This window comes from Zonotrichia leucophrys, chromosome 1, assembly GCF_028769735.1.
Source record: "Zonotrichia leucophrys gambelii isolate GWCS_2022_RI chromosome 1, RI_Zleu_2.0, whole genome shotgun sequence".
Lineage (NCBI taxonomy): Eukaryota > Metazoa > Chordata > Aves > Passeriformes > Passerellidae > Zonotrichia > Zonotrichia leucophrys.
Genome location: NC_088169.1, coordinates 9,307,724 through 9,319,828, shown reverse-complemented (window position 1 = coordinate 9,319,828; position 12,105 = coordinate 9,307,724). Strand labels below are relative to the sequence as shown.

General features: G+C 35.9%; 1 protein-coding gene across 2 annotated transcripts in view; it reads right to left on the bottom strand.

Moving 5' to 3' along the window:
- The window catches only part of RPGR (retinitis pigmentosa GTPase regulator), a 54,644-nt gene that overhangs the window by 26,286 nt on the left and 16,253 nt on the right, over positions 1 to 12,105 (bottom strand). For both annotated transcript variants that reach the window (XM_064706714.1, XM_064706722.1), the window contains exons 7-8: positions 7,858 to 8,016; positions 367 to 522 (exon numbers count right to left, since the gene is read on the bottom strand). In XM_064706714.1, the coding sequence (XP_064562784.1) occupies positions 367 to 522; positions 7,858 to 8,016 (315 nt within the window). The remainder of the gene's footprint in view (positions 1 to 366; positions 523 to 7,857; positions 8,017 to 12,105) is intronic.

The window sequence follows — 12,105 nt, the reverse complement described above, 5'->3', positions numbered from 1 at the left end:
TGAATATTATTAAAAAATATGCATGTTTTCAGACAAAGTACTGTCTGAGATGTTGGTCTAGACAATTTGTAAAAAAACCACCCCAACAAAATAATAAAATTTAAACTATACAGAAAAACAATGGCTTCTAAACAAGAAGATTTGTTAGCAAGGCATAATTAGGAGGTTTTAATTCCCCAAGAGATACAGAGTTATGCATGGCATGGCTGTGAGTCAGAAATTCCTGTTGAATTCACCTTTCTCACTGACTCATTTCACCCTTAGAACCAGTAATGGATTTGTCTGCTCCTGCCCATTGTATAAGGAAAGCTTTTACAGCATAACAGAGAGTTCTAGAAGTGGTTCCAGAATTTTGCACTCCCATACCTGCTATCACAGCAGTGTGATTTTCCCCACATGCAATGTTACAAATTTTATGCCTCTTCAAGCGTTTCACAGGCTTTGGTACTGAACTTTCAAACACAAAAGTTCCATGTCCCAGCTGCCCATATTGTCCAAGTCCAAAAGTGTAAACATCTGTCTCTGAAAATATACAGACAAAGTTAACAACAAATATGCTGATACATATATTATTTATACATATATTTATTCTATTATATATCATATATAATATATTATAATATATATAATTATATAGTATAATATACAATAATATATAATTATATATTATATAATATATAGTATATATAATAAATATGTATAATAGTTATATATTATTATATATATAATATCTATTATATAATCTATTATCATATTGTTTATAAATAATTATATTTATTATATTACTTATATTTTTATTTATTAATATAATAGCCTACATTCTATTCTCCAAATGGAAGGCCGCTGACATAAACATCATTAAAAACGTTTAATCAATTAATAAAAGTGCCAACTAATCAATTACATTTATCAATTGTTAATTTACAACAAAATTTAAAAACAGGAATTGAAGCACTGAAGTATACACAGAGAAGAATTTTAAATGGTTCAATGTGTGATATATTTTCTAACATAAATGCAAAATAATCCACTGATCATATGTACACAAAAAAAAAAATTAAAAATTGTATGGGAATTTACATACTGCAATCAATTTAAGACTATAATGTTTATACATTTATATGCATTTTCACAATAGCCTCATATTAATTACTAATTAGCTCCATGAACACTGTATGGCCCTAAATACAACAGACAAGGCCTCATAATTTGTGTGTAAGAAGAGACTGGAACAGTAACAGAATAGGTTTCAGTATTCTGCTCAGCTACCAAATCAGCCCTGCAATAAATACAGAGAACACTATAATTGTGTTATCTTGTGACAGAATAATCATCTTTCCACATTTATATTTTGTCTGTTTAATGGACTGTGTGTGCCAGGAAAAAGAATGAGAGCTTCTCCAAAGCAATAAAGATTCCTGGTGTGTCCATCCCTGGCACTCCATCACTACAGGGGAAGATTGCGAAGCTTGGAAATCTTGATGAGGTCATGCTTGAACTCAGAAGTTCTTTGGGAAAAAAAGGAGAAGTTTTCCTAGAATTTAATTTCCTGCCTCTTTTTCTTTTGCATGTGGGCAACAAAGGAAAAGTGAGAGAATTTCTACTCAAAGCACTTGAAAAATTATTATGAAAAAACGAAAAAGATTATGAATTGACAAAAAATATTCTATGTTAAAAGAACTTTCCAACTTCAAAGGAACTGTGATGAAATAGTACCACTACATATGGAAATGTTCTTTCTAGGAAAGTCTTTTCATTTCTGTTCCTTACAAATTGTTCCATAATAAGATGTCATGAATTCACACTATAAACAAAAAAGCGCAATGGTCTCAAATTTTTTATAAATTGTAGACAAAAAGTATTGAGCAAACCTGGTTTATTTTACTAAATGTAATGGTAAAGCTCCCTCTGCTGGAAATTTTAGTGAAAGACAGTAAAACCTTCTTGGGAGCTTTATAGAGTAAAAGAAGTAGCAAGAATTTTCCTGTAATATTTAGACTTCCTGCATAATAATCAAGAAACTACACCAGAAAGCTCCTGAAAGACAGGAGCTTTCTCTAAGCAAACAAAAGTCTCATCTTTATTTTAGTAAACTGTTTTCTCAGGATGACTGATTCAAAAGATTCTGTTTAGAAGTACTTAATTTCTTTAAACAATTCTTTGGAAACTGGCAGATATTTTAACTACATGGCTTTATCTGATTAACATAATTACTTTGAATGAACTACAAGTTTTTTCTTTAATCCTAGCATCAAACATGCAAAGTCTTCTGCATTTTTGTTGAGAGGGACATGTTTTCAAATGTCAACTTTAGAAGTGCAGGGAATTTTTTCTTTCCTGTGTTTCTACTGAAAATGAGGAAAAAGGCCAATCCCAAGCCAGGTTAGAGTGCCTTTATATGATGAAGAATTTCTTCTGCTGCCCTTATAGACCAGTGGCACCTAAATGTGCTCATCCTAAATTTGCTTTTTAGTGAATTATCAGGGTAGAGGAAGAAAAAAACCTTGCACCTTTCTTAAATGATTCACCACTCTGGTGCAGAAGTGGGGTCACACCTCACTAATAACCCCCTTCAGTAGAAATGAGGTATTTCCTCCTATCTTGTCTTTATAATTGCATGGAAAGAGGAGAGTATGGAAAAGCAACCTCACACACTTGATAAAATGGCAGGGGTGAATTTCATCATTCTGAACACAGCAGCAGCCCAGGAGAGGGCCCTTGAAGGACAAAGAGAAATGGTTGCAGAGGATGCACAGAAGACAATGGCTTTGCTGTTCTAAGTGACCTCCAGCACCTGAGTGCTGGAAGAGCTGCTTCTTTACTTCCTATTTCTCTTTTTGGAAGAAAGGGGATATTTCCCTGTAGCTGTGCTATCTTCCATCTTTGCAGGCATCTTTTGTAATCTCTGTGATCATTTGCACTATCAATAAAACACTCCTAGGCAAAAAGTTTTATAGCTTCCATATTATTTTTTACAACATGCCATTTGCTGACAGAACTGTAGGGGCTCAAAGAATGTTTTTCAGAATCATGCATTCCCTGCTATGTATCTAAGGCTACAGATGAAGCTAAAAATCCACAGAACTAAAAAGGTAGCAGACAAGTAAGCTTATATCATAGTAACATAGAATGGTTTGGGTTAGAAGAGACATTAAAGATCATCTGGCTCCAACATCATGCAATGGGCAGGGATACTTTCCATTAGACCAGGTTGCTCACTCCAGCCTGGCCTTGAACACAGGGATGCGACATCCACAACTTCTCTGGGCAACCTGTGCCAGGGCCTCAACATTCTCACAGTAAAGAATTTATTCCTAATAACCAACCTAAACCTGCTCTCTGTCAATTTGAAGCCATTCCCCCTTGTCCTATCAGTCCAGGCTCTTGTAAATAATCCCTCTCTATTATTTCTTGTGGGCTCTGTTCAAGTACTGAAAGACTGGAAGCCATTAGATCAGCCCAGAACCTTCTCTTTTCCAGGCAGAACAACCCCAGTTCTCTCAGCCTTTCCTCACAGGGGAGGTGCTGCATCCCTCTAATCATCCTGATGGCCTGTCCAAATTCATTCCCCTTGAACATCACCATTATTATTATTATTACTACTATGACTATTATTCCAAGGAACTATTCACTCTCACAATAGCTTTATTTTTAAACAGCTTATGCTGAAAAATGTTACTGTAAAAAAATCAACTGTCAACACAATGTTCACTAATTCAGAATTAGTAACTGGATTTGGGGATTTCAGTATAAATAGTATACAGACTTAAGAACGGTTTGAAAAATCTAATAATCCTATATGGTCTGAATTGTGAGTTCTGACAGGAAAAGGTAGAGTTTTTACATCCTTTTTGTCCTCTTTCAAAAGGGTGCCTTGGCTTTCTTTTCTTTTTAAAAGACCTTGAAACAGAAGATGAAAAATCCAACATTTTACATACTAATGCACTAATGTTCTTATGTCAAACATTTTATTCTCAAAGGTCTGCTTCACTTTTTCCTTTGAAGAGCTATCTTTGCTTCCTTTCTTTCAGAGAATGAAAGGAAGTAATATATCCTCCTATAGAAAAAAATTATTTCCAGAGGATCTGTCCTCATCTGAAAAAAACTGCAAGAGATTAAGGCCACTCCAAATAATCTGTTTCTTCTTTTCCAATTTTTAGATTCAGATTCATTATTTTTCTACCTTTTAAAACACCTTATTGAAAAAAGCACACAAATTGGGATTGCTGCTTGCCCATATTTAATTTGAAAGTGATGACACCAACAGCTTTCATTTCCAGCAGGAAGTACCTGCAGGCATTGGGGGAACTTGGTGCAATTCTCAGTCTCTGAGTGAATGAATCTGAGATGAGGACAGGATCCTCTCAGACTGGCTGACCGACTGCCATGGAGTGAAAAGCTTTATGCTATCAAGATTTTGCATGATAGAATTTTTAAATGCAATTCTGCTTATTGTCTAGAACAATAGCAAATATTAAAGGCAAAGGTAACAATAGAGCTTGTAAAGATGATGGTTTCCAATACCACACTCAACATTTCTAAAACCAACCTTTTAAATATTGGGCTTTTCGCTAAATTATTGCTCTTGACAATTTAATTCTTGTTCTCTGGGAAAAATAATTGAGTTTGTCATTTTAGAATTTCAGAGGAAAAAACCCAAATAATTATTTTAATATATACTTTCTACCTGTTACTCTGATGCTTGTAGAGATTCCAAGCAGTATCTCGATTTAATAGCCCAGGTAACAGTGGTTCTCACCACAAACTGCCAATAGTATAGACAACAGTCATAAAAAAGAAATCATATGAAGTGCTTTGGAATAGACTAATTACACATGGGAGTCAGGAAGAAACTTGCCTTATACTCTGTAAGATAACTGAATTATGCTTTCTTCTAATTTGATAAGCTCTAAGTAGAAATGATGTCAAGAAATGAGTCAAGATGATCAACAGTTTTTCCATATGACATTTTCTCTTGTGCTTTTGCTATGTCAAATGAGATAGATGAAGCAAGGGAATATTCAATAGTCACACACTCAATTCTCATTTCCTGAATTGAAATGTCACGTCCTGAAAAACTGGAAAGACCCTGAAAGGATGAAAACCACACCAGTACATATTGTGTTACTAAAGGCAAGTAGCACCCATTTTCAAGGAGGATGACACTTGAAATTCAGAGTTTCTTCAAAATTTTATTACTTTCTTAATTTATGAAAATGAGGTTAAAAGAGGCGTAAATGTTTCTGCCCCTCTTTAAAGATATCTCATCAGAATTCTCAGTTTCTGGTCACACCATAAGATGTAATTTAGGACCAATTTCAAGTGAAGTTTCTGGTGAAAAGCCATTAATGTACGTATGCCACAGTCCCTTAAATTTTTTAGTAAGGGTATCTATCTCTTTTCACAACTCTTTTCCCAAATTTTGCTTTGAATCAGAAAATGTTCTCTGTGTTAACACTTCTGACTAAGTATCTTTCATTTGATACAACATTGCCAATATTCTCTACTGTTTCACTCAAAGTGTCTTAGTCAGAATTTCACATTTGTCACTTTTTAAATAACAGATGAATCACATTAAAAAACATCTATCTGATTTTTCACTCTTATCACAACTATTAATCTTCAGGAAATGTATTTTGTTGGAGGATATAGTTTTCCTCTTTTTTATGACTCAACTAGGTCCTCTGGCACTCAACACTTTTATCATCAACTGCCAGCTCAGCCAGCACTAAATTCTTACTTACTTCTACTAAAGAATTTATTTCCATAAGAAAGAAAATCTTACATATATGTATACTTATTACAGTATTTTGTTCACTGCATTTTTCTATGGCATTTTTATCTTCCTCTTTGTTCTAGCTCTTGTACAGATTTCACTATAATGATGATGGTGTATCTTTCTTCTAAGTCTCGATAGTTGTCATTGGTTATAATGATTATTTTTATGACATGAAACACCATTAAGTCAAAATATCTACTGGTTGAATTCAGATTTATGGTTAAAAAAATAATCAATGACGATAATCAAATTCTTTCTACAAAACTTCACTTAATAACTCATAAAATAATGCTATGATTTATGCATTTGCTGATCCCAAATTTATGGCCATTTTTTCACTAATAATGATAATCTGATTTCACATAAATAAATTTATTTTGTGACATAGAATGGCCAAGTCCATCCTGTCAGGGTAAGACTGTATCTTGGTGGAAGAAGGGAGACAAAGGCATTGAAATGTAGACAAATGTTTATATTCCTTCCTGGATTAGCTACTGCTATTTCCTCTTTATAGTTTTCCCAAAGGAATTTTAAACTAGCCAGAATCTTGCAGCTTGACTCACTACATAATCTTTCCCAGCATTTCACTTCCCCTTTTTCTCTTTCCAATGGCTTGCAGCATAACACCACTCACAATCTCCCTCAGTTAGATTTTCAGTTTATATTTCAGAAAGTTTGGCTACATAACCTTGAATGCACACCACAAGATTGTCAAGAGACAACCACAGAGAATACAGATTAAAATACAGATTTAAGGACTGATAGCTATACATCCAGTATATATATATATATATATATATATATATCTTGGTTATATATATATATATATATCTTGGTTATATATCTATACATATCTTGGTTTTACAGCTTTTTTATTTTGGCAGAAGAAAAATCGCAAGCTATTCAGTTTTACACATATTACATTCATTACAAGCTAAAGCTGCTATTTTTTGAACTATCTTCAGGCAAAGTCCAACTTACCTTTCCTGCTTCTACACCACTCTAGGTCAGGATAGGATTTGTGGAAAGAAATGGCTGGCACTGCTTTGCATGAATGCCTTGGAAAAGCTCAGTCACCACTGGCAGACAACCATTTAACAGTTCAGTAACATACAGCATTTTCCAAGTACTATATATGTGGCCCTGTGAATTAATATGTAACATTTGTATTTGCTGATTTTCATAACCTGCACAATATGTCAAATGTCTGTACTGGTTTCATATTTATGCTAAAGATTCTGCTCAAAGGCACAAGCAAATTCTGTATCACAATAAGAGATATTTAATCCATTCAGGCATGCAGTAGATAGTGAAGCTACTCAAAAAGTGACTTCCTACATACCTTCCTAAATATTCAAGAGCATTTAAATTTACTACAGAATGGAAGCTTTCCTCTAGAATTTCCCTCTCACTGCAATAACAATTTCAAGCTCCTTAGAGGAAAAAAACATCAATCATCTGTGTTGCACCAGGTGGTGCTGCCTTATTACAATTCCAGTAAGAAAGGCACTCAGTCTATGTAAAATTCTCTTAAAATGTTATTTATTGGAGGTAAGACTATAAGGAAAAGAAGACAGGATGAATAACCTTCTGTCCCTTGAGAAGCTGGGAGTCCTGAGCTATGTGGAATTGAAAAGGACCCCACCATGCTCTGCAGATTCCATCCATGGAAGGCTACCTCAGTCAGAGCTCTTACAGTATTTTCTTATATCCAAAATCACTCTACACATCATTTATACTGATAACTTCAGCATTTTATACTGAATAAAAAGGAAATTCACATTGGAACTTGCTGCTGAAGTTTCAGATAAAGCAAGGACAGGAAAGTGGTGTCAACCAGGAGCTGTCTGGAAGCCCCTCTGTTAAAATCACCTGGCCAAGTTCATCCTGTAGCCAAGGGACATGGGCAGTGCAGCACAGGCCTGCCTTAGCTGGGTGGTGCATGGATTTCTACCTCCTTGGTGTACAATGGCCTTCCAGCTAGGATCAGCATCCAGCACTTCAGTGGGATGTAAATTCTTTAGAGTGAATGGAGTTTAAATTACAGGGCTGTAAGAAGAGCCAGTTAAATTGCATACCTGTCAGCACCACAGTGTGTTCTCCACCACAAGCAACCTTATTAACCTTTTCCATAATTCCCAGTACAGGCTGTGGGACCCTATTGTTCTTCAGCTGTTCAGGGAATAATCCCAGTTTCCCATTCACAGCTTCTCCAAAAGTATAGAGCTCACCATCTCCTGTGAAAATACAGAACAAATTATGGTTTCTAGCATGCACTCAGGAGCAAGAATGGGTTGTCAAGACTGCTGCAAACAGAAATTATAAAGACAAAAAAGCGTATGAACATTACAGCTGAACATATTTGTATAATGCCCAAACAGCTGTGAAAAGCACAGAATTCACAGAATGACCAGGTTGGAAGAGATCTTCAAGATCATTGAGCCCAACCCAGCCCTAACAACTCAACTAAACCCTGGCACCCCGTGCCATATCCAGTCTGTTTTTAAACACATCCAGGGATGGTGACTCCACCATCTCCCTGGACAGACAATTCCAGAACTTTGTCACTCTTTCTGTAAAATCTTTTTCCTAATATCCAGCCTTTATTTCCCTTGGCACAGCTTCAGACCGTGTCCTCTGGTTCTGTCAGGGCTGCCTGGAGAAAGAGACCAACCCCACCTGAGCACAGGCACCTTGCAGGGAGCTGTAGAGTGATAAGGTCACCCCTGAATCTCCTTTTCTCCAGGTTAAACAACTCCACCTCCCTCAGCCGTTCCTCACAGGGCTTCTGCTCCAAGCTCTTCACCCTCACTCCACTTTGATGGGACACAAAGGTGCTAGATCTGAGTCCCCTGCAAATTCTGAATCACAATATTTAGCCTGCAAGGAATGCAGCCATAGGAAAAACAAAACCATATACATCCTGCTTCTGAGAGGTGGTAATTCCCTCTGTAATCAGTATTTAAGTCAACTAAAGAATTGCTGGTAAGAATCTGAACTGAAACAGAAAATAGTTTTGTGTAGAATTTTGATGGAAAATCAACCTGCTCAAGCAGGGTTATCCTTGACCACATGGCTCAGGATTGTGTCCAGACATTTCTGGAATATCTCCAGTGGGTGTGGAGGGAGACTCCACACCCTCTCTGGGTGTCTGTCCCAGTGCTCGGTCACTGCACAGTGAAGGAATTCTTCCTCATGTTCAGATGGAACTTCCTGGCCATCAGTTCCTGTCCATTCCTCCTGTCCCAGTGCTGGGCACCAGAGAGCAGAGCCTGGTCCATGCCCTGACCCTCCCTGCAGACAGGGATGAGATCCCTCCTCAGCCTCACCTTCTCAAGGCTCTCTTACATTCTTCTACACCTCTTTTCTAAGAATTTTTGCAGTCATTTCAATCTGTCTGTGCTTCTTAAGAACCAACAAATTACCTCAGCTGCAAAAAAGTAAATTTCATTACATTTTAAACCTATGAACCTAAGCGTCTCTGTTGAGTTTTATTTCCTGTTTTAATTCTGATTTTGCTCTTATATCTATATGCAGAAATACTTTGCTGTAATTTGCATCAGCACCAATTTTCTGTTCTAAAACAGTAGCCAATTTAAAAGATAAAAATCAGCTGCAATGTGAGGTTTTCTCTAACCAAAACATTCTGCTGACAAAAAGAGATTTTAAGTATCCTAAGTGGAAAGGAAAAAAAAAGCAACAAAAAGAATCCTGTGTTTTTAGAAGGTAAGTATTTTTTCAGTACTCTTAAATCAGCCATATATTTCTAAAAACAAGTTTTAAAAAAACCTAAAAGCACTTGGGAGATAACTACTTATGCAGTTCTCTTTGAAGAGACCAGCAGTTCTTTTTAAACACTATAGCACTGAAAAAATTAATCCAATCATTATCTAATTAAGAGGATTAGAGATTCAAATGGCCAAGCCTCCCAAACTCATCAAGTTTATTACATTTTTTCCACTTAATAATCCAGCTAACACAGATAAAACCATTTACCAAAGCAATTTTTGAATACATTACACATCCCTTTTAGGCAAATAGTGGTCTAAAAACTATGAAAAATAGCAATCAAGCATGAACAGAACCCACTCAAACCCAGATAAATTTTGAGTGCATCTGCATGCTGAGGACATGATGTACTGTGTGGAGTACACCTGAATTTTAAGGACACTCTGTTCACAACAAAACCTGGTTATTTAATTTGTTCCTCTCATATGAGTCACACTCTCACACGTTGAACTTTCCCTAATGTGATTTTCTGTATCACTAAACTTAAAATCACAGGAGCACATCAAGAAAATGGACAAATGAATGGAAAATGTCCCTCAAAGGGAAATGTGCATTTGAGTGCATAGATAATAGGTCTAGCTGGTGGCAAATAAGGGACAAAAATGAGTGGACAAAAGACTTGGATAATTCTAACATTTCTTGAATAAATGAAGAAGAAAAAGAAAAGAAATATTTATGAAGACCAAATTGGTTAAAACTGTCTCAAACACTGAAATTCAGAGCACGGAAGTGTTTGTGGGATGAATGATTCTTAAACCAGTCCTTAAAAATAATGATAAAATATATTAAAAAAAAGAATTCAAGGAACATGCAAAATTCTATGAAAAGACATCTTCTCAGTAAGAATCTATCTTGACCTTGATTACAGTTACAATTCAGGCAGGGGAAACACTAGAAGGGGTCTAATATATTAAATTCCTTTCTGTCTCCACACATCTAATTCTGCTGTAGAAGCCAAGCAGTGGTGAGATACATCAGCTTTTCCTGCTCTCCATCTCCTGCAGTGGACAAATGAGCTGTACATGCTTGCCAAGCTTAATGCTTCCTGAAAAATTGTCCCCTCCTGAGTGTGTGATCAAAGGAGAGTCAAGTAAAGATCAGTATAAGTGCTCAAAATTGTTGCTACACTCTCCCAGCAGTTTATTTCTCTGTTGATTTGCTTGAGGCAAAACCCTGACACTGGGACACAATGTCCAAAGCCTGCAAAAAGGAAGGAAAGAAAACACACTGAAAAAATCCTGAAAAGAGCTGGAAGCTACAGACTAAGAACTTCTTTTCAGTGGAACTCTTTGACAAATGCAAAGGAGAGGAAAACAATCATCTTACAAATATGAACTGATTAATCAGACTAGTTCTTAATTTGCATATGGAATTGAGTTAGCCATTGCCTGTGCATATAGGCAACGGCCTATATGCTTAGTCTAAATTTCAGAAGTGTGTTTTTTTATTTAAAATATTCAGTGTTTTTTTTCTTTATTTAAAATATTCAGGATTTATTCTGTTCTTCTAATCTACAACCACTTTGGCATCAATGGAGTCCATGTGTACATGGCAGAATATAGGTGACACATGTTCAGCAGTTAAATTGTTTGCAAAGAAGGCCTTCTAGAAAGCAGAAGGAAGAAGGGTGTCGTCACTTTTTGGAACTATAAGAGGCATTGCTCTTGTCTTTATAGCAGTTAAACACCTTAAAGTTAAAAGTCTACTAAAAAAATCTAAAACCCAGCAATGTCAAAAAAAATAAGAACTTCATTTTAAAAGGAAAAAAAAGCTGGCATCTATGCTTTACTACTTTTTATTCAATACTCTCTTATTAATGAACATCCTGCCCTGGAGAGGGCACTCTGTGTCCACACTATGTTTCCTAGTGTCCTCATGAGCCACCTTTTAGTTTTAACCCAGATATGCCTGTGTTCCCAACAGGTTTTTCAGCCAGCACACACCTTATGTCAAACATAAACATATTAAGAAAGGGAGCCATATGGTGCCACGCTCATCAGTTCAGTCTGACAGCATCTACCAAGTCTGAAATCCTGCAAGTATGTTACACTATTAAACAGAGTGTATTATTTCATGTTTAAAAATCAAAATGTGGTAATTCTATAGTATTTTTATAACTGGTAAGTAACACATTCTGTGACTATGGTATACTCAGAAAAAATGTATAAAGCTAATTTTTAACACTATGTAGATACACACTGACAGCAGTGCAACAGAAAATTGATTCTGCAAAAGTACTTGGATGCCCAATATTAAATTTTTATGGCAGCTGAAGTATCAGTCAAATAAAACTGATGACAAGGGGCCCAAGGAAAGCAATAAAAAAAATTACGCTTTCACTACAAACAAGACCATGCGTGTGTCAGTAGCGTCAGTGACATAGACTGAATTCATGGAGGACTTGCAGATATTAAGGCTAAAAATTAAGATTTTCCACCTCATACTCAGGCCTGTTTAAGTAGTAATAGGTTCACCAACTCCTCATTTTTACAGGTGATAACCAGTTCATTCTTCCTATCAATATTTTAAGAAGCTCC